The 22122-nt window shown below is 33.3% G+C and overlaps 4 protein-coding genes across 6 annotated transcripts; 3 read left to right on the top strand and 1 right to left on the bottom strand.

The window, feature by feature from the left end:
• Positions 1-32: 32 nt before the first annotated feature.
• LOC130662531 (neuronal calcium sensor 1-like) lies at positions 33-5629 on the top strand. Its single transcript, XM_057461422.1, has 8 exons — positions 33-391; positions 2426-2450; positions 2643-2691; positions 3405-3494; positions 3749-3827; positions 3919-4007; positions 4160-4237; positions 4398-5629. The coding sequence occupies exons 1-8, from the start codon at positions 328-330 to the stop codon at positions 4518-4520; spliced, it is 597 nt and encodes a 198-aa protein (XP_057317405.1). The 5' UTR covers positions 33-327; the 3' UTR covers positions 4521-5629.
• A 349-nt stretch (positions 5630-5978) lies between these two features.
• On the top strand, positions 5979-11616 carry LOC130662528 (probable polyketide synthase 1). Its single transcript, XM_057461420.1, has 8 exons — positions 5979-6672; positions 7707-8837; positions 9073-9163; positions 9328-9480; positions 9697-9860; positions 9939-9990; positions 10366-10611; positions 11204-11616. Exons 1-8 carry the CDS (start codon positions 6368-6370, stop codon positions 11501-11503), a joined length of 2442 nt encoding a protein of 813 aa, XP_057317403.1. The 5' UTR covers positions 5979-6367; the 3' UTR covers positions 11504-11616.
• Positions 11617-14292: 2676 nt separating this feature from the next.
• On the top strand, positions 14293-15922 carry LOC130613109 (uncharacterized). 2 transcript variants are annotated; one of them, XM_057434435.1, is made up of 4 exons: positions 14293-14356; positions 14462-14716; positions 15100-15252; positions 15401-15922. In XM_057434435.1, the coding sequence occupies exons 1-4, from the start codon at positions 14308-14310 to the stop codon at positions 15613-15615; spliced, it is 672 nt and encodes a 223-aa protein (XP_057290418.1). In that variant the 5' UTR covers positions 14293-14307; the 3' UTR covers positions 15616-15922. The 2 variants fall into 2 exon arrangements, with proteins under 2 accessions (XP_057290418.1, XP_057290419.1); XM_057434436.1 differs by having other exon boundaries at positions 14293-14347.
• Positions 15923-19330: 3408 nt separating this feature from the next.
• LOC130612379 (uncharacterized) lies at positions 19331-21752 on the bottom strand. 2 transcript variants are annotated; one of them, XM_057433684.1, is made up of 5 exons: positions 21621-21752; positions 20389-20807; positions 20177-20263; positions 19996-20076; positions 19332-19877 (listed from the first exon to the last, which is right to left on the bottom strand). In XM_057433684.1, the coding sequence occupies exons 1-4, from the start codon at positions 21711-21713 to the stop codon at positions 20004-20006; spliced, it is 672 nt and encodes a 223-aa protein (XP_057289667.1). In that variant the 5' UTR covers positions 21714-21752; the 3' UTR covers positions 19332-19877; positions 19996-20003. The 2 variants fall into 2 exon arrangements, with proteins under 2 accessions (XP_057289666.1, XP_057289667.1); XM_057433683.1 differs by having other exon boundaries at positions 19331-20076.
• Positions 21753-22122: the final 370 nt, after the last annotated feature.

Below are 22122 nucleotides of genomic sequence, written 5' to 3' on the forward strand. Positions count from 1 at the left end.
TGTTCGACTTTAGAAAATTCAATGGCGGATCAGTAGGCAGAAAATTTGTATATAGTTTCACACAAATATCACAGCTGCGATCTCATAAAATTTTAATTTACACTTCGTAGTTATTTTTGTTATTATTTAAATCTGTATAAAGATGTTAATGTGGTAGCTGGCTAGTGAAGTGTCTTCCTCGCATCAGATTTATGTCATATTTTCAATTGAATAATCTTCCCTCAGCCATAAAGCAGTAAAACTCAGACAGCGTAAAGCCACTTTACAACACGCGACACCATAAAGTGTCTGCCGTACTTATACCGTACCTGGCATAATTCACAAAGGATGGGTGCAAAGGGGACAAAGTTGACTCAGGAAGAGATCAGAGAATTGCAGAAAGCAACATATTGTAAGTTTTTTAAGCACATATTAACTGAGTTAGCTAGCTAGTCAACTATCAGGTTATCTATAACTATCTAATTATCTCTAGCTAGCTGATTTGGTGCTATTTCTTATTTGCGTGACCAGCAAAGTTAAAAAACTCTTGGTGAATTTGGGAATTGGGCCACCATTGAAAATATGTCAAGTTTGCATGTTCATCCATCTGTCTAGCTATCTACTTGTTGTAATTCTTGATATTTGCTGTTTTAAAGAATGAGGAAACAATGTATTTTCAGTGGTGTCCTAAAAGTTTATCATGGCTCTCTTTTTTGGCAACATAGCATACAAAATTTGCTAAAAGCGACAGGCTATTTTAGAAGATTTATCACCTTTACAATCTTTCTTTACAAACAGGATTGAAAATTTGATGGTAAAATTCGCATGGAATTTTTTTTTTGTCAAGCAATGTTTGCAAACAAATCTTTTCCATTATATGCATGTGAATAAACATGAGTGTAAACAAAAACATTTTTGATGTTTTACTGTAAAATACAAAGACCAACTTTAGATGTATAGACCAAGCTTGTGAAAGGTCTGTGTCCTTGACACGGTTCAAAGGTTCAGCAGTTTTTTGAATCACAGTTCGTGAAGTGACTTGTAAAAAATGAAAATATAATTTTATTTATTGACATTGAGACTGTAACATTTCAAATTACAGCATTATTTGCATTTGGAAAATTTTACTTTTGCAAATATAGGTATTAAGCTTGTTATACTTCGTCTCATGGAAATTCCAAAAGTCCTAATCCATGATTTTTTTTTTATTTTGATGATTGCTTCTCTGCACTGGTTTATGTTATTATCTGATATTGTGTACACTCATATTAATGGTATATGCAATTAAGCAATTTCAGTTATTTTTGTTTTTGTCATATGTTTCCCTGAGTTGCATTGAAATTACAAGACTTTTTTCTATAATTTTATAATGCCGCTGCATATTCTACTGTGTTCAATGGACATGAAATTCAAAGATCATGGGAAATTCCCAGAATACATTACAAAATTTCTGTGGCCACCCTTTTCGTAAGGGATGAAAAACGGATAAAAAAAGTCTATTACGAAATGCAATAGTTTGCCAAAGTTAGTTCTAGAGGTGTTTGCCATGTTTGATTATAAACATGTGTATGATCACGAGGCATAACTAAATTCTTTATATATTGTAAAAAATTCTTTTTTTGTTTAATTGTTGTTTTACCCTATCCTCTTTCTGAAATGTTTTATCAAGCAAAATACTAAAATTAAATTTATGTTTTAGTTCATAAGATATTTTTCACAACAACTCTCAAAATGGCAGAAAAGTTAAGTTAAACACTTTCCCAAGATTAAAATTTTAAGCATATTTAACACAATCACGAAAACAAAGCATTATTATATAGCATATTTTAGCCTTTGATATAATTTTAGATAAAGCATAAAGAAAACAATGTACTTATAAACACATTTATTTAGTGTTGTAATCATAAGTAAATTGAAGTGAATTTTTATATCAGTGGTAAAATCTAATATTCAGAATGTCTATGTATAAAATACATAAGGTATTAATGTAATTGAATGACTGCATGTTTTATGTATGAATGGTCTGACGTTTTATAAAATTATTGGCATAGCATTCCAATTTTTGTCTGGCAAGATTGCTTAAGCACTTTATGATTTTCAAAAATACCATTATCATATTTACGTTATAATTAGCTTACCAGCTGGAGAACTACAAAAAGTCTCTTTTGGGTTGTCACAAACTACCAGAAATTATTCATTTTGGACCCTGATTTTAATTTTATTTTTGAAATTTCAATTATATAGAAGTTCATTCTAAAATGCTAATTATTGATTTCAGAAAAAGAATATAAAATGACAATCTATTCTTAGATTTAACATGATGATTGTATGATTTTAATTAGTATCTCTTATTTCAAAATGTCAGATTGAAAACTCTTTTATTATGTCTTTTCATGTATGCATGTTTTTTGTTGTTGTTATTGTCGGCATGTATTTCTATTTTTAGTTGATAAGAAAGAGCTTCAGAAGTGGTAAGACTACTATTAGCTTTCTTGCATTTTTTGTTATCAATGCAGTCAGGCAAAAAAATGCTTAAACAGTATTGCTACTAAAAAATAATTGAAATTCGAAAAGTCTGGTTGAAGTATTTATATTTAGCAAGACAAAAAGTGTTCCTGGGATGTATTCTTTATGAGAGTCAAGGTTTTATTTTTTTCCTTTAGGTATAGAGATTTTATGAAAGACTGTCCATCTGGTCAATTGCACCAAGAGGTACATTAATTTCCTTTAAACCTTGAAAACTATGTCCTTATAGACTTTTTGTGTGTATTTTTACCGCAAAGTCTCAAATCTGGACACCAAACATTTTGTTTTTACAAAAATAATATGTATGTATGCGCGCAAAATTTTAAAGCTTACCTCCCGCAAAAAAAACAAGTTACTTTCATATGAAAGAGGTTAAAAAGGTTGTCTAGGAGTTTGTATATTTTTTCAAAAATTCTTGAGTGGTTCCTAAGGATTTGGGCTTGAAGTTCCTCTAATTATGCAGGACATCATAAACTAGCTCTGAGTGGGTGTTGTATTTAACAGTTTTGACAAGGCTTATAGTGTTAAAAATGTTTTTTAAACTTTTAGTTTGGCATCTTTAACATTTTACATACATTTCAATATTCAGTTACTATAATTATGCTCATTAAAAGCACATACATGTTTTTGAGCTAGTTCATGACGTCATAATTTCACATAATTAGCCTAACTTTTAAGACAAATATCTCAACAACCGATCTTTATCGGTTGTTGAGATATTTTTAAAAAAAAACAAAAAGGTTCCTAGGTAACCTTTCATTTAAGCCCAACTTGTTTGTTTGCAAGAGGTGGGCTTTAAGAAAATTATTTGTCTTATTTTGCTTTTCTCTCCTCCATGTAAAAAAATGTCTCAGTAATCACACAAATTTGTACAAATAAAATGTCTTGCTTTTTTTCAGGAATTTGAGAGAATATACCAACAGTTTTTTCCATTTGGTGACCCGTCAAAATTTGCAGCTTTTGTGTTTAAAGTCTTTGATAAAAATGCAGTAAGTAAAATCTATTGTAAATAAAATCTACTAAAAATAAAATCTACTATAAATGGCACGATCTGTAAAATATTTAGGCATAGGTAACTCTTAATGATTAGATTAAAAAAAAATCGTGGAATTATTTAAGAAAATTGGAAGAACAAAGCAAGCCTTCATTGGCCAAATTCTCTACACAAGGTTGCTTTTTTGTCTTCATAAACATTTGCATCACTTTTAGATTGAGAAATAAATTCTTATTATATATATTATAGGATGGCTGTATTAGTTTTAAAGAATTTATAACTGCTCTTTCAATAACATCAAGGGGGAGTTTGGATGAAAAACTAGAATGTAAGATAAAAAGTTTTTTAATTCGTTAAAATGTTTCTATTATGTTTTTTTTATTTTTATTATTTTTTAAAATGTGTAATGTTTATTTTAGGGGCATTCTCACTGTACGACTTAGATAAAGATGGATATATTACTAGGGATGAGATGTTGCATATTGTAGAGTCTATATATCGCATGGTGGTAAGATTTTAAATCTTCTTTACTAAAAATCTAGTTTAACACAGTTTAAGTAAAATTTAAGTATATATATATTCTAATTCTAATTCTTGTTTTTATCGGTTACGGTATACAATATTTTGAAGAACTTAGTCTTTCATTTGTTTTCTTTACAGGGAAGGATGGTAGATCTACCTGAAGACGAAGATACTCCTGAAAAACGAGTTGATAAAATATTTAAAAAAATGGACAAAGTAAGTTTTTTTAACTAAAAAAGACTACTACAACACTAGGCTCCCAGATTATCAATGTCTTTCGCAACAACACGGTTTCAAAAACAAAATAAATCTGAAGATTGTGAAATGATTCTAATGATTTTATTTTTTTTATTTGTTTTTTTTTTAAAAAAAAAAGAATCATGATGGTAAACTAACTATGGAGGAATTCCGAGAAGGATCAAAATGTGACCCATGGATTGTACAAGCTTTAGCAATTGATCTTCCTGAAGCTGAGCTGACCGAGCAGAAAGGGAGTTGAACACTAGTGTTTTATTTATTTTATTATTGAATGAGCAGTCTTTTGTATTTATGATTCTTTTATTATGGCTCAAATTATTTGACCCTATTACTTTGACTAAATATAATGAGAAATATTATTTTTTATATGTTGTGTCCCATTTGTTTTTGTTTGTTTATTTTTGAATTTCTTTTCTATTTTTTTCACATAGTTTCTAACAGACATTTTTCTTTAAAAGTCTTATCTTCTGCATCTACATAGATAAAAATTTAATGCGATAAAGAAGTGCTGGCTTTTGCTTTCTTGTTTTTGGGGAGTGAGTCATAAATGGAAGAATGTATGTTGTGTTTTTTTGTGTTAGGGGAGGGTGTAAATTCCCAAGATTAATGTACTTTTTCAAATGGTGAATTATAACTTTATGGCCATCATCAACACCATTGTTTTGAAAAATTTACTACATCAGAAATAAGCTTATCACATCTACAAAATTTCTCACCACAGGAGGAATGCTCTGTAGATAGTTTGTTATTTTTGCACTATGTATTCTTTTCTACTGTAATTTTAGATTTTGGATTTGGGGTAATTGTATATATATTTCTAGAATTGTCTCCATTTTTTGCTTTCATGTAATTATTCTTTCTACAACTGTAAATGATTTACTATCTTATAATTAACTATTTCACGTCTTGTTCTTGTTTCTTAGGACAGTCTGCGTTAGCCTAGTTGTGCTTGGAGTTGATCCCTTTAAACAAATGTCATGTTATTCGTATGTGTAAAAACAACTTCTGTAGAGAATAACAAAAAGTTTCTTTTTTGATTTGTATTGTGTCTAATTGTGTTTAGCATTAATTGTTTAAATGTAATTAAGGCAATAATAATCCATTAGTATTTTTTGAATGAATTTTTAAAGTTTTATTTCCAAAACTCATGTTTCTTTTGTTCTTGTAGTTATTCACTTCGTCGCACACACTTTATTGTGCACGTTAGAAAGTAGCAGTGTTTTCTTTTCTATGTAAAAAAGGTTTTTTCCCTTTAGACTTGTTTGTTTTCATTTTTGTAATTAATGTTATTGTATTTCATTTTTTGTAATTAAAACTGTAAACAACAGTAAACCATGCTGAATTATTGAAGAGGGGTTTTTCATGTCGCACGTTTATATCATGGACTAAAATCGAAGAATTTGTGAATAAGAGGTTCCTAAATGTACTTTATAGGTTGTTATTACTGGTGCTGAAAAATTTATTAAAACGTAACAGAAGATAAGAGGAAATGCTTTTTTAGATGAGGGAAATAGAATTAAAACAAATATTATATTTATTGACATCTTCTGTTTTTTTCTCCATTTGTGTTTTTTAGTGTCTTGTCTTTCTCTTTAATTACTAAGGAAAAAGAATTACTGGGAAAAACATTCTTTACAGAAATTTTTTTTAAGGAATTAGTTTTTAGCTCAAATCATTTACAAAAAATCTCTTTGCCAATATTTTTCATTTCTTGTATCCACAACAATTTCTGCTAATATTTTTCATTTCTTTATACTTTATTTTCCTGTAGAGTCTGAAAGTTATGTTCAGCGAAATACTGATATTGTTTCGACTGAAATTACTCTGCAATTAAAGCAATCTGGGACCAGTGATCCACAAAAAATATTTATTCACAAAATCCAGTTATCCATTATCTTCCTGTCATAGTTTTTATAGTTTTATGTAATTTCTTGTTGCAGTTAGAATATTTTTATTTTGTTGAATTTTGTCCGAGTTAGCACTGCATAAAGTGTTTTATTGGATAACAGCATGAGTAATCAGATTGATTTGAAAGATAGGAGAAAGATTTTGAATAATAATTTAAAGTTCACTTAGGTAAAGAACAAAATGGCGGAATCCGAGGATGTAGGTAAAGCAAAACCAAAAAAAATAAAAGTTGGTCGTCCAAGAAAGTACGCTGGTGGTTGGACTTCAGTTTCCAGCTTGCTTATTAAACAAATTAAGCTGCACACAACAGTTTACATGAGATGGTGCAGGTTAAAAGGTGATCGCCAGCATTCAGAATTTGCATCACTGTTATTAGATGTATATGAGCTACATATTTGTGGTACGTCACCTTCTCCTCCTCCTCATCAAGATGTTGTTGTGGAGAACGAAACATTAGAAACACCTGTGCAAGTTCCAAGGATAAGGTATGCATGTATTTTTATTTAAAAACTTATCAAACAATTGTTAGGGCCTATTACTATAATAATTTGAGGTAAGAATCTTTATGTCTTAATATAATAACACATTTAAACTCCATTATGTATTTATACGAGATTCTTAAACTTCAACTACTCTCTCCACAAACCTATGAATGTGTTATGGTGCATATTAGTCATCTGATCAACTAAAGGCAGTGATACAAAATTCGATTTATCAAGTTCGAAAAATAAAATCGAAACTAAATAGATGATAGCGACTCGAAAACAGATTTTTATTATTTCTATTGGCAGTTATATTGGTCACTGCTATGAAATAAAAACTAGGAACGTCTTATGTCAACGAAGAAATAGCAACAAAAAAAGAGTAATTCGGAGTGTGCAATACCTTGCTTACTGCAATACCTTGCTTACTGTTTTCGATTAGTGAAGGAAGAAGAGTACTTTTTAATTTTGTACGCATGCTGCTAACTTAGCTTACGAAATAAGACACTGTTAGAAGAGCACCATTGCCTGCTCACATAAAACTCGCTGCAAATTTTGTAGTCTTGATATTCCAAAGAGCCTCTTCCTCTATCCAGTCGCCTATGAAAGATTTGTTAAATTCTACTTTTTCCTTTTTCAACGACATATTTCGAAACGTCCTACACAGTTTGTTTGCAAAAACGAGCGTTTTGATTAGTTTAAAATTGTCAGATTAATCGAAAGAGTTAAAACGGTGTGACTTCTTTGAAATCGAAATCTTAGCATGCTAAAAGCATTCAAAAATTTGACAAATCGAATTCCAAAAATCGAATCTTGTATCGCCGCCGTAAGGTTATACTGGAGAAAAAAGAATTTGTGGATGTAGAGATTATATTCTGCAGCGATACATTTCTCCTATATCAAACAATGACGCTGTGAGCAAGTGGCATACCAAGCTGTGTGTTCATGTACATCCAGCTTCTACATTTAGTAAAGAATCACAATATTTTCCAAGCTTTATAGAAACTAATATTTGTAGTCCAAAAATCTGTTTTTAGAAATCGTCCAAGACGTAAAAGCTCTTCACACCCGATTCATATTGAATGTTACGAAGACATGAAGGACCAACCTAGCGCAGCAAGTCAACATCGAGACGAAATTACCAAGTTATCAAATCATCAAGTAGAGGATAACAAGTCGACTATAGAAACGATTGAACCTGACATATCCCTTCAGTATGTTGAAGGCGATGATGAAGTAATAACACTTCAAAACAATCAAACAGAACAAAAACAACACACGTCATGTAAGCAGAACACCAAAACTAACCAAACTCATTCAATGCTGGATCGTGCATTAGAAAAGAAAAATGCTGCTAATGAGAAAGAGTTAGATTCACAACAACCGCCTATCAAAAAAACAAAAAAATGCCAAGTAAAACTTAATCTTTCAGATGATCAATCTGATGCCAGCCCAACAATATCAACTACGAGTAACACGACTTTAACTTCTGTATCACATTCGACTTCCGGTTCAAGTTTAGAAATAGCACTCCCTTCTTTTCTGATACCTAATGAAATATTGACTTTGAAAAACTTGACTCAGGTTAATGATGCAGCAGCGACATCCGATAACATCGATTCTGTTGCAAGGCAAATCAAGATAATTCCATCCGAAACTATTGTCAATACCACAGACGTGACGGATGAAAGGTCCTCAACCACGGAACTAGCTGTTGCCAAGATTATTAGCAGTTTATCAGATTCTTTTGTTAGAGCAAATAGTAGTAAGCCTGATAGTCAGGAAAACACAGACCAGTGCCCCAAGCGTTTGAAACTTCAAAAGCCTTTTTTAAAAAATGTGAGAGTAACCAAAGTCAGACACATGGCTACTCAATTTAATACTTATCTTGTTAAGGCTAAACGACAGGTGTCAACACAGACTCCAGTTGTGCCATCATGGTCTGTGAGTACGTGGATTGATAATGATTCTTTTAGTAGATCTGTAGAAACACAATACTGGCCCTCGCCCCTGTGGACGAAGTTTACGAATAACCATCCGGAAGTTATATACAACATCGATTTGGAGAATTCTTCCGAGTTTCCATCAAACTTTAAGCTTTATCGAAAAGGTGAATACTTGTTTTCAACGTTATTTGGATCGAAATATCGGATTCAAAAGCGACCGAGGTTTGTACTAGATGAATTATATATGCTTTCTGCGAATTTCAAACGTGACATAACCGTTGCTCTCTGATATCTTGAAGATCAGTTTCTTCAAACTTTTTGTTATCCCGAGCATTTTTTTCAATCTCTTTATAATTTAATGTAAAAAAACAAGCAATTGATATTTCGATTCGATCAAGGGTTTGAGATTTTAGGCTGAGCTGCAAAATAATTCGTGTATTCATAAAATCTTTTCCAGCATGCGTTGTATTAGCGTTTCGGAATTTGGGGGACCTGAAGTTATGCGTTTGCTGAGTGGTATGCCCACACCGATACCTAAAGCTAAGCAGGTGCGATTTGGTGAATTTTTATGATTTGTCACTAGTTTCTCACATATTGTGTTGTGACGCAGAGATGTTGAATGTTTGGCTTCACCTAGAACAATTTCAACACCGTCTGCCGAGAAGGTAGCTGATTAGGCACACAGGAAGTATTTTATTGGCTTCAATTTTAGGTGTTGGTCAACGTGAAAGCGGCGGGAGTGAATCCCGTAGACACTTACATTAGAAGTGGTTTTTACGCAGCCAAACCGAAGCTACCATATACGCCTGGTAAAGACGGTGCGGGATTTATTCAGCAAGTTGGAGAGAATGTCACAAAAGTTAAAGTATGTACAGGCGTGATCGATGTAACGCCTTCCTTAAGGGCCCATTCTAAAACATTTAATACTTGCTTCTACTTTTGAACGCATTTTCTAACAAACCTTTCGCAAAAGCATTTGTTTTCAATCAAGAACTAGCTCAACTAACTTAAGTACAATAACGAAATAAACACACAAACAAGGTACCTGGGAGTTCAATTAAAGCATTGTACTTCTACACAGAAAGGCGATCGTGTCTGGTTTTTTGGCTCCATGACAGGATCGTATGCTGAGTATTGTATATGTCACGAGGACAACGTTGGACAACTTCCGAACAATGTTAGCTTTGAAGACGGCGCCATGATTGGCACACCATATCTTACAGCCTACAGAGCTTTATTTCAGAGGTATTTTCAGATTTGTATTAAGTTTTGTTGGAATTTATTGTAAGCATAATGTTTTTATTACGTAATATTGTTTTGTAGAGGAAAATTAAAGCGCGGTGAAACAGTTTTTATACATGGTGCTTCAGGAGGAGTAAGTATGGTTGTTCCGTAACATAATTTTCTTACTGGAGAAAGTCAGAACTTTAGCGAGGCTTAAGAAGCAATTTTAAACAGAAAAAGGTCAGAAAAAGTGATCAAGATGTGAACAGAGCTGAAAGTCTGATTTCAAGGCGCTCCTGAGTTCCAATATGCCTTTTAGCGCCAATAAATTGTATTGTGGTATTCTACATAATTTGAGGTTCGTCGAGCAAGCATTTTTGTAATTGCGCGTAAGTAACTTTTTATGCTTCACTACTGTTAAAGACAAAACACATGGAATCGATTTGTGAGAAATAAGTCAGGGACCCCTGTGGTAAAACAGATATTGTGAACTTTTTTATTTTATATTCCAATGTTTTTTCTTCAGGTTGGTACTGCAGCTGTACAAATTTGTAATTCGTATGGTATTCGCGTTCTTGCGACAGCTGGTTCTGTTGAAGGAGAACAAATGTTACGCTCCATGGGAGTGGCGAAAGTGTACAATCACCGCAAAGAGGATTATTTAAAGAAAGTTAAGGAGGACGGAGAACAAATTAACGTCATCATTGAGATGCTTGCCAATGTGAATTTGCTGGAAGATTTGAAAATTGTTTCCATTCATGGTCGCATCGTGGTTAGTTTCTTTATGTTATTTGTTCTATAGAGACAGCACTCCACCGTTGCTGCAATAATTGTTTTCTTCGTCTTTTTATATTCCTTAAAAGAGTAGTTAATAAAAATTTTACGATGTGGAGCCTTATGTTGTGAATAATATAACACTTTCATGCCGACGGGAGAAAATTCTTTCCGGAAAAAAAAGATACCGGAATTACAGTTTGCGAATAAGGACCTCGAGAAAATGGGGAATACAAAATAGGACCTTAAAAAAACTGTTGTTTTCCGCATATATTATTTGTCCAGTACGGATTTTGCACTAAATTTGCAGGAAAATTGCGAACGAGCTGGAAATGTGGTAAGATGGAAATAAAAGATTGCAAATGTCCGTTTTTTGTTAAAAAAACGGAATATAACTTTGCGGGGACAAGGTGCATTTTCCAACATCAACTCCGCATATTTTTCTTTTCCAATCTTTTCTTCCGCAATCTTTTATATTTATTTGTTTCCTTGAGTGTATTTCACGTTTTACACATCTATGTTAATATCGAACATTTTTATTCCAAATTTTAAGTTTGTTAAAAATAAGGTTAAATTTTTTTTTGATATAGATTGTTGGAAGTCGTGGTCCTATCGAGATTGACCCCCGTCTTATTATGAGTAGTGAGGTATCAGTGATGGGGGTAATGTTGGTAAAAAGTACATTAGCAGAGAAAGAAGAACAAATAAACTTTATAAATGAAGGCTTTATTGCTGGCTGGTTGAAGCCGGTGTTGTGGAAAATATTGGAAGTTGAATTTGCAAAAGATTCACATCATGAAATAATCAAGAACAACGGAGCGAAGGGACAGATTGTATTACGTGTGGATGCTAGTGTGAACAAACCAGAGTACTTGCCAACAGAATTATAAATAAATGATGCTTTCGAAGTGATATTTATGTACCTTAGAAAAACTTGAAATTTTTATTGTAACCAGATAATTTCATCCCTATTTTTTATCAAGAAATTTAAGAGTTAGATAAAGGGGTTTGTTGATTGGTTATTGTGCAGCGCTTCTTTGGGGACTGTATGATGGGGGGTGGTACCACAAAACATGGCACGGATGTTTGTTAGCATATTAAAGAAAAAATTGGACAAAAAAAATAAGATAACCTCATTAAGACCAAGATGACGTTATCTTATATTTCCGAACCATAAAAAAGCTTTGCACAAACTTTAGGATAAAAAAAGTTAAAAACGTTTTAAGTGTGTTAAATTACTTCAAAGAATATGAAATTCTCTTCTTTTAATCCATTTCATACCCACGGTCTCCCACAAAAATGTAATGAAAATGTAAAAGATGGGAGGTTAACGACAAAATCAAAGTTTGCCAAATTTAATTATTTTTGTATATATATCTATTGCATATGCCCTCTGAAACAATATTTTAAATGCCAAAGGAAATCAGTTTGCAAGAAAAAATCAGTTATTTGAAAGATATTGCATACACTCTTTCCCCACAAACGCTTCACAAAGTGTAAAAAAAAATGGTTTAGTATATAACTTTTTTTTTTGACATTTTGCATGTTGTCCTTACCCATTAAATCTTACAAAATTTCAAAAAACTACGATTTAGAACGCATCAAATTAAACGTCATCTTGGACCTGTAATAAAAATATGACTGTTAAACAATGAGTCCCCATGACAACAGACGTGACGTCATAATAATTTTTTTTGTTAAAAAAAGGCTGGTTCGCAGTTGAGAGGTGGTAATTAGTTGTCACGCTTAAAAAATTGTTTAACAAATTTTAAAAAAAAATCTGGACTTGTTTAACAAGAATGCTAACAATGAGAGTTTTTTCTGAATTTTCTTTAAAAAAAATAATTAAAGTCATGGAAAGCTTGGGAAATTGAAACAAAAAAACACAGAGGAAAACTAACATTCCTTGTATAGAATTTCGACTGGATTTATAGACACCAATTACTATTTCTGACAGAAAGGTGCAAAACATGTTTTCTTGCTGAGGAAAAAGATTAATAATTCTGCACACTGTGTACATGTCTGCACCACAAGTCAAACTATTGAAAATCATTTATATGAGATTAATGTTAGCTTCCTAAATATTTGAGGTATGTCTCGCTTAAACATATGATCTGATAACAGAACAGACCGTTCATTGTTCTTTCAACGTTATAATTAAAGCGAGAGTTTGAGAATGTGTAAAGAAAATCGTTTAAAGAGCAAGGGGTTAAGCAAAAAATTAACGGTTTATAAATCCTAAATTATTAATTTTTAAGTCTGCTGCAAATATATCTAGCATGTCTCTCATGTAAATCGTGTAACGGGATTGATTGATTGATTAAAGACGGTGTATGTTTTAAGTAAAATTTAAATTTTAGTCATAATTTTAAAGAACAAAAGGCTCTGCTGTTTAAACGTAGCCACGTTTAAACAACGGAGCCTAGAAATTCGCGTACCGTTACGAGATTCGCGTACCGTAATGATATTTTTAGACGGGTTTGAAATCTGAAACATATTTGACTCTGGTAGCAAGGTGAAATTTAAATTTTTTTACTCCAACGTTGAACTCGCTACAAACACAGTAAAATCTTACAACGAACGGTCATTTAATCTTTTAAAGAGCTCTGGGGACGAGAATGCCGAACGGTTATATTTACCGTACGGAAGATAACACAATGTTTTGACATTTAAGAAGCCAATTTAACAATAACATTAGGCAAAAAAACACGGAGGCGGTCGTATCCATCACGCAACCACCTCCTAAGTCGACCTTTTTATAACAAAAAACCCTCCTCCGCAGACTAATACTTTTTCCATAATTATTTACTGGGTCCTGAATGACAATTTTAATATCGCCATATAAATTAGCTGCTCTTAAATTTTCCTCTTAGAGGTGACGTTTTTTGTGCTAACAAAACTGTAGATAGCTCCTCTATTATGCGACAATTTTTTTTGAAACTGTTATACCCCATGTCATAATAACAGACATTATACTCCATGTCATATTAACTAGGCAAAGTAGAAGCTATAAAACTGCAGACATTCGTCAATGCTTCTTATTTTCTTGTGAACGTCTTTAGAGAATTACGAACGAAAAGAATACCAAGAAAGTTTCGGTTGAGGGTAGCCCGAAATCCTTCCTTCGTTATTGCTTCTTCCCTTCGCTGCTCTTGTGAAGAAATATAGCAAAGGGAGTGTTTCCAAGCTATACCTATGGTCATTATACTTTTTACATTGTTAATATCGATTGTGTCAAGTATATCATACAATTGTAAAAAGAAATGTCTTGATATTCCATGATATTCCACTGTTTAATTGTCTCACCTAAATTCATCTTAAAAATCAACCGTCCCGTTGATTTGGAGTTAGCTAATTTTCGCGAGTATTAATGCTCGCCATTTCGCGAAAAAAGGTTGTTCTTAGTTTGGAAACTAATGATTTGATTCTAACCTTGTTTTTACTTTGTTCCAACCTCGTTACCAGGGCATTTTGCCTTGTTGATGAAGAATAACGGCTCAGGGGTCACAAGACCCTTGGGACGAGGTTTACTTTGCTCTTACTTTTCAGCAAAATCTGAGACTCGTTTTCTTACGAACTATCCGCGCTAACTTGTTTACTACTAACACTGATCTCATGGGAAGTGATAGTAATGATGCTTGTAATTAGTAGATAATTAGAACTACAAAGCTTTTAGAAATTTACACTCAACAGCATGACAGATAAGCGCAATGATATTGCACTTGGCAACGAAGGCATGATACGTAAAAAAATTAATAACCAGTTTGGTAATTAAACAGGATAGAGTGGGCACAGGCTCTACATAAAGAGGCGATTGTAAACATTTTTTTTTTCATTTTGATTTTAAGGTTTAACATTTGAAGAAGCCAACATGAAGAAAGTTCTAGAATGTCTTACCGTGTTTTTCTTGACCGTTATATTTTGCTTGTGGATGGTGAGTATGACCACGCGGTCATGGCGTGGAAATCCTAATTTTAAACCACCCATCCCTGGCCTTACGATAGCTCCATACGATGTACATCATGGCTTGTGGTACCGCTGTGTGAAACCAGATGGCACTTGTGAGAAATTAAAAGATGATCCGAATGATACAACTGATACAAGTAAGTGAAATATTCGGGAATGTAAAAATTGACACTACATGACAGGTTTAGCATTTCATATTGGTGTAATTTTGAAGATGCAAATATTTTGTTTCAAAGAAATAAATACTACAATCGAATTTCCGCAGTTAAGTTTTTACTGACCTCATTCAAGTGCGTTAGGGTTCTGATAAAGCCCTGAGACCAAAGTGACAGGTTCGTGCCCAGTGACGAAAATGTTAATCTACATGTTTGGTCTGTTTTTTTTGTTTGATAAATGACCTTGAATTTTAAAACTTTTGCGACAGAAGTGAGTGATGATGGGACTATATTGTTAACCTATCATTTTGTATAGCGAAACTTTTGCTCTACAAGACGCTCATGTATTTTAACTTTCGTTATAGCGCTCCGTGGAAACGTTACACGAGGCTTGCTAGCAGCTGCTATCTTGTGCACCTACTTGTCAGCTGGAATATTACTGATAAATGTCTTTATAAAGAAAGAGAAGCGTTACCGTGCTGTTTTTGTGGCATGTCTAATTTTGCAGTTGCTTGCTTGTGAGTTTTTTTGTTTATTTATATTTACATCGCATTATTGTTAACTTGTTGTATATAAGAAACATTGACCTTTGTCAAGCCTTAATATTCTTTAGTTAAGAAGTTAATGTAGATCAAAAAATCCGTTATATTTCCTTTTTCTTTTTAGTGATCTCAGGGTTTGCAGCTATGATCAATTTTAAAGATTTTTTTAAAACACCAAATGATTTCAGGATTGGCATAGTCAATGGAAAACCCGCGGAAATAGGGTCAATCTGGAGTGAATACAGATACAGTTACAATCTGGGATGGGCGGGAGCTGGATTAATGTTTCTACCAATAATATTGACCATCATCCAGTTAGTACAGTCATCACGTGATTAATCTGCGGATTGCAACTTTCTATCCTCTTACAATAAACGGTTTTTTAGAGAAACCTTTTTAGTTAAATATAAAACTAGAAAAATGTATTTACAAAACACGTTTAATTTAAAATAAAATATCCATGAGTTAAATTATTTCATCGCCAATTCGATTTGGGTTGAAATTTTATTTTGTCAGTTGGCTGAGAGAGAAAATTGGAGAAATATATCAGAAGCGCGGAAATAACGCGACAAAGTTTGTTCACGATAATTGTTTTTGTACATAAGGTTCTGTATATATTCTTAATGAAGCATATTATATAACTTTACTTTTTTCTCTTTGTCGTTTATGTTCATTCATACGTAATAGCCAATTCAAAAAGCAGTTTTTATTCTCAGTTATCACTGTTAACTTTTCATAAACATTCTTAAGCCATAAATATTTTCCTTAATAATAAGCTCATTTCCCGTTGACACAACTTAGTCATGTTTGGGCGATTCAATTTACCAGGGTTATTGTTAGAATTAGGAGAATTAGTTCCCACGTTAGCAATTAAACTGCTTATCACTTTCCAAGTCAATACATAATTACCTCAGCATTTGAAAATAACTTAGTTGTGTGTCATACAGATATTGCGTCCTGAGAAAATACTTCGTAGGCAATAAAAACTTGTCATTTTGACATTTGACATTACAAAGCGTTTTAAAGCGAAGGTATTGTAAATGATAAACAATTAAGCGCCACATCTCTCTAGAAAAACGATCTCGTCCGAAGTCTTGTTAAATTTTTTATTGAGGTGAAACCCTAACCGGTACTTGTCAGGTTCTGTCTCAATAGAGACAGAACCTGAACAAGTTCTAGGGAAAAGCTCGCCCCCCACCTTTTACCGTATTTCGCTAGAACTATCAGAAAGCGCCGTTGAGAAGCAAATAGTCCTGGGGACGAGGTTGGTTCTGGGGAAAGACCTAACAAGTTCCGGGGACGTTGTCTCAAAAACATCGCCCCTGTTCCATCCGCCTTCGTTTCGGAATAACCGCCCATTGACCTGATCAAATGCGTTATGGAGTCAAAATAGAACGCTTTCGGCTTTTTTCACATATAGTCTGGCCGAATTATCGAATAAAAAGACTCAACCGTGCAAGAATTTACGGACTGGCTTATTTAGTACCGTTAGAACCGAAATTATATGTAGATTAACATACTAAAAGCCTTACGATGTGGTTCTTGGGGAAATCTCTACAGTTGAATTTGGTTCTTGGTTATAATGAAGACATTGCATTGTTTTGTAAAAAAGAAGAAGACATTGCATTGTAAATACTTTCAAAGGAATAACATGCCACGTGCGTTCAAAATAAACTTCGCTAGCAGCAGCAGTACTTTTGTGGGACTTTTGTGAGATATATTATGAAAGGTGTGAAATATTTCTTGTACTATGCTGTTCCTCTTTTTTCTTAGCAGGCCTTAGTGTTTTTCTTGAAATACAAGTGAGGATAATAGAACTTAAATCTACCAAAGCATTTACTGGTCTTAACTAAGTCTGACCATGTTTACGGCCACATCACATTTTATTATACGCAGATGGAGTTGCATTATTTGCCAGAAAGACACTCAGGAAGATTGCACATTTATGTGTCTGGAATTTCGACACTTGAGAAATATGTCAGAGTGCTTAGAAATGACCGAATAAAAGCAGCTTTAAAAAAGCAAAACCATGAAGTAAAAGTACGCTCAAGCTGCCAAAAGAATCTAGGCAATTCTAATCGGAAACGCAAGAATGACAACTTGGCTGAGAAACGAGCACCTAAAAAGTAAGGCTCCTAAGAAGACAAGACTCTCTTTGGGTCCTTTTAACTGGAAAAAGCAGTGCTTTTTTTGTGGCGAGGATGAGTGTCATGCCGACGATAAGCATCCTGACAGAAAGCCATTTTACAATGTGACATTTGTGCACTACCGCGATACAGTACTTAACTTATGCGAGGCGCGTGATGATGGTCAAACAAAAGTGAAAAGCCGAGTTGTAAATTGTATCGATTTGGTTAAAGCGGATGCAATTTATCATGCTGAGTGCAGCAAATTGTTTCAAAACACAGAGAAACTTCAAACATCCCAAGGAAGACCCAAAAACACGGATAAGCAACGTAATTTTGAAGTTATCTGTGAATGGCTCGAAACTAATGCTGAGTTGCATTCTATGGCTGAACTACGCGACAAAATGCAAGAATTAACAAACTCTGAGGATGTATACACTCGGAGATACTTTAAAAGAAATGCTCAAAGAAAAATACGGAGACGTGTTGTTTTTCGCTGAAGTTCAGGGCAGATCTGACGCCGTCTTATTCAGAAATATTTGTAACTTTCTGATAAATGATAAATGGTACCAAGATAGGGACCAGGACACGGAGGAAGGAGCTAAAGGAGTCATTAAGCAAGCAGCTAAACTTATACTTGATGAATTGAACTCAGCCGTCTTTGATACCACTGAATATCCATCACACAAAATAATCAAGGACGTTGAATTTGGAAAAACATGGGTACCAAGCTACCTCCGATTATTGGTTGAAACACTTATCAAAACCGACCTCAAAAAAGCTAGTATCGGCCAATCATGTTTGGCCTAGGCGTGGATTCAGTCTTTGAATCAAGATGGCTTCTAACTGAAATGAGTCTTATCGGATTTGTAATGTAGTAGTTTATTTAGCTTTTTTAAATATTATATTCATGCCAACTCCTCTGTGAGTGAAGAGAGAACATTTTGAACACATTTTTAAACATGCCAATTTGCGATGAAAATTTCCTCAAAGTCATGAAGGTCTATTTTTTTTAACAAAAATTAAAAAAAAATCAAAACTTTCACGAAATTTCTACGGTTTCCCCGATTTTTTGAAACTGGTTTCCCCTAAAATAATTGAATTTTGAAAATAATTTCTAACATTCTTTAATTCCTACCAACCCAAATTTGATTTCAAATAGCTATTCTATGTCATTAAGTGTCAGAAGCTTAACACTTTTTTGTAAAAATCCATTTTCTAAGGTAAATTTTGCAAAAAAGTACCCTTCAGCTTATCATCTGTAAAAAATTTTCCCCAAGAACTCATCGTGAGACTTTTAGTATGTTAATCTACATAAAATTTCGGTTCTAACGGTACCAAATAAGCTAGTCCGTAAATTTTTGCATTCGGCCAGACTAATACTAATGATCTGCGTCAACTTTCATTATTAAATGTGATACAAATCTGAGACAATGTTAATAGAAACCTCACAAATGCATTTTCGTTTATAACAATCGAATACAAATTTTTCCCTCTCGCGACTGGCAAAACCTTAAAAACAATTTAACTAAGATTTTATAATTGTAGCAGATTTTTCAGTTGTAACATAAAATTACACCCATATTTGTGTCATTTTTAGCTCTGGATTCTCAAAGTTAACCTAAAAAGATCCTTCGCAAAAAAAGTTGTCTACTTAATTTGGTGCAAGAACCCATAAAAAATTTTTTAAACGTTGATGGGCAGGCAAAAATTTGTTGTTTTTTTAGGGAGATTTAAGGAGCTCTGATAATGTTACAAAAGAATTCATGCCATAATGCATATTTTTATTAAAAAATTATGCATAGTGATCCAGTATATGTGAACTGAATCAAATTTTAAATCTCGTGTGCATTTTTGTACAACACGGTATTTAGAAGTACTTTTTGGAACAGGGGATTTTAATTATTTTAAAAAACAACACGCCAACAAGTAACAAACCAGTGTATGTTTTAAAAATTTTAGACAACCACGAGCTGGCCTAAAAATCAATGTTGCTTGTTAAAAAAGCACGTAAAATTATATTTATGAAACGAATTCGCGTGAAACAAGTCTGAGAAGCGTTTGCTGTAATAAAGCCAGCTTAAAATGGAAAATTTAGCATCGTATGCTTGAAAATAAGGATGGAAATAGAATTCGGGTTTAAAAAATCAGAAGAAACTCCTTTTTAATTTACAAACTAATAATATGATATTTTACAACTGCAGATATAAAACTAAAATATTTTCTCTTGATCTTTCAAAAAACAAATAAATACCATTTAATTCTAATAGCCAGCGAATTAAATATAGTGATCATTTACTTAGGGTAGAGCCAGTCAAACAAAATAGTTTGTACATTAGTAAAGGTTTTTACCACACCCTTACGCCGCGCTTAGTCTTAACGGGGTTGACTTCAGCTTAACACATTTGGTACCTATCAGTGCCTCTTTGAGCTTAACGTCTGTGCGGTAAAGCAGGAAACGCGGTCTAGTAGGTACTAGGAGGAAAGTTAAAAGAAGCAAAATATTTTTATTAATTATATAGAAAAGACAGAGTAATGATGACTGCGCCAATTTCTGGTTTAAGAATGTAAAACGCGCCATTGAAAGCGTTACCATGTATGTTATCTTTTATTCTTCATATTCAATTTTAATTTCATCGCTGCAAGATCCTTTTTAGCACCAAGAATGAGACGACTAAAAACAAACAACGTATTTAAAAAATCTAACACGGGAAACATTTAAAATCGCATGGAAGACTAGTTTTAGTGCTTTCATAAATTATAATAAAACTTACTTCATTGCATACAAGTCGTTTATGACTTCACGTATTGCTGCACCTCCAGATGGTATGCCAAAGTTATCTTTATCACATTCAAGTGAACTAGAAATGTACAGAAGTGTAACACAAGGTTTTACACAAACTTATAATTTGAATGCGCAATCCCAAATACTTGAAGCAGGGAACTAGAGCGCTTGAATGGAAAACAAACTGATCTAGCTACATGCCTTTTCTGATATTGATTCTCTTCAAAGCTACACAGTTGTGAATCCGACGCATCCAAATCTGTCAATCGGATATTCACTAAATCATTGTTCTTTTCTTCTCTTTTCTGTGTTATTTCAAGCCTTTCCTTTACTTCTTCCTCGCGTGTTTCTCCGCTAGATTGCTCGTTTTTTCCGACTTCAATTTTGATTGGTGAATTATGTTGATCTGTGGAACATATGACACCAGTTATCTCCTTTTCTTTGTCATCGTTGATTAAACTTTCTGCTTTGTCAACTATGTTGTTGATCGTGCTTTCTGCTACTTGTGCAGTGGAAACCTCTATTTCTTTAGGAGAACTTTTAGTTTCATTTTCAGGAGTATCAATTTGTTTTGAAGGTGACAAGACCTTGTTTTCATCCGAATGTTCTTGAGATGAAAACTATCAGAATAAAAATAAGTGAAAGATTTGCAGCACTTGAAGACTCTGTTTGATCAACCAGGTAACAACGGTCGTAAATAGCAAGAAGCTAAATTTACTTAAACACACTACAACATGCAAATTAAAATGGATTTTCAGTATAAAATACCATACGTATTAAAAAACTCGCCGTCCTTATATCAAAAAGAGAAAAAAGATTGCGCGAAACTGGAAAGAACGAGTACTGGTATTTAAAGCTTCGTAACACTTTTTTTCAACACAAATCATGAAGGTAAAAATCACCAGCAATCACAATATCATCAGTTTTGCGTGGGCACCATTAATTTTTTTGAATGCAACCTGGATCCCAGGGCTTTTTTTCTCCTTTTGATATAAGGGACAGCAAGCTGGGATCGAGGTTGCATTTAAAACTATCCGTACTACTTATCCGTTAGAAGTTAAAACTTATAAACCGTTTATTTTAAAAGGTTGACGCGCACTTTCCATATTGACCAGTATGAGGCTCGCGAAAATTAAGACGCGCTAAATTTGCCAAATATTAAATTTGCGAGGGAAAGAAATACGCAGAAACTTCATGTAAGACAAAATCAAAGTCAAATAACTATAGCTAGTGAACCATCCAAATACAGCGAAAAAACCTATCTCTCTCTCTCTAAAAATTGTCTACTAGAGAGGTGTCCTCTACAATAAATTTGAAAGTTTCTAAAATATTCACTAAGTTCGAGACAAATTCCGAATAATAGGAAAAGTTGAATAAAAACAAGTGAAAATGCTGAAAATTAACTTTGACAAGGAAGATTTGACGCATCTAACCTCCGAGTTATTTTGTTCTATGTCTTCTTCCTTCAACTTGGACTTTTTGGAAACATTTGTAGCACACTTTCTAGTGTTCTTCCTTTTTTTCATTTCCTATCTTTGTTAGGTTTGTTTACAATTTCTTTTCGCGCGAACTTTTTTACTTGACAAGTCCAGTCCTCTTTTACAAACTTTTCAAAAGAGTGTACTGGAAGATAAGTCGACCTCGGCGACCGGTTTCCAATTTTATAAAATGGCGGCATAGATGTGGCGATTAAATGTTTCTAAGTTTTTTTTGACCTGACTGCTGATCTAATCTGGTGATGTTTTGTCAACACATTCTATATTTAGAGCCCAAAAAAATCAAGTGTTTTTAAAGCTTTACAATTTTGAAAAAACAAACATTTTTTATGCCACCGAATAGAGATAGCTATAGCTAGCTAACTATAGCTAGACTAAAAGTCCCTGCTGGCTACCAGCAGAGTGGTGGTGGAAGGGAAAGCATGGACGTTTCACAGTC

Source organism: Hydractinia symbiolongicarpus, chromosome 10, assembly GCF_029227915.1.
Source record: "Hydractinia symbiolongicarpus strain clone_291-10 chromosome 10, HSymV2.1, whole genome shotgun sequence".
In the NCBI taxonomy this organism is placed as follows: Eukaryota; Metazoa; Cnidaria; class Hydrozoa; order Anthoathecata; family Hydractiniidae; genus Hydractinia; species Hydractinia symbiolongicarpus.

Excerpts from the sequence above, each read along its gene's own strand:
- LOC130662528 (XM_057461420.1), top strand. The coding sequence starts at position 6,368 with ATGGCGGAATCCGAGGATGTAGGTAAAGCAAAACCAAAAAAAATAAAA. Across the intron at positions 8,838-9,072 it reads CGGATTCAAAAGCGACCGAG|CATGCGTTGTATTAGCGTTT; the intron begins GTTTGTACTAGA and ends AATCTTTTCCAG. Across the intron at positions 10,612-11,203 it reads CCATTCATGGTCGCATCGTG|ATTGTTGGAAGTCGTGGTCC; the intron begins GTTAGTTTCTTT and ends TTTTTGATATAG.
- LOC130662531 (XM_057461422.1), top strand. The coding sequence starts at position 328 with ATGGGTGCAAAGGGGACAAAGTTGACTCAGGAAGAGATCAGAGAATTG. Across the intron at positions 2,451-2,642 it reads AAGAAAGAGCTTCAGAAGTG|GTATAGAGATTTTATGAAAG; the intron begins GTAAGACTACTA and ends TTTTTCCTTTAG. Across the intron at positions 4,008-4,159 it reads AGTCTATATATCGCATGGTG|GGAAGGATGGTAGATCTACC; the intron begins GTAAGATTTTAA and ends TTTTCTTTACAG.
- LOC130612379 (XM_057433683.1), bottom strand. The coding sequence starts at position 21,713 with ATGAAAAAAAGGAAGAACACTAGAAAGTGTGCTACAAATGTTTCCAAA. Across the intron at positions 20,808-21,620 it reads TAGAACAAAATAACTCGGAG|TTTTCATCTCAAGAACATTC; the intron begins GTTAGATGCGTC and ends TTATTCTGATAG. Across the intron at positions 20,077-20,176 it reads AACGACTTGTATGCAATGAA|TCGTCTCATTCTTGGTGCTA; the intron begins GTAAGTTTTATT and ends GTTTGTTTTTAG.
- LOC130613109 (XM_057434435.1), top strand. The coding sequence starts at position 14,308 with ATGACAGATAAGCGCAATGATATTGCACTTGGCAACGAAGGCATGATA. Across the intron at positions 14,717-15,099 it reads GAATGATACAACTGATACAA|CGCTCCGTGGAAACGTTACA; the intron begins GTAAGTGAAATA and ends CTTTCGTTATAG. Across the intron at positions 15,253-15,400 it reads AATTTTGCAGTTGCTTGCTT|TGATCTCAGGGTTTGCAGCT; the intron begins GTGAGTTTTTTT and ends TTTTCTTTTTAG.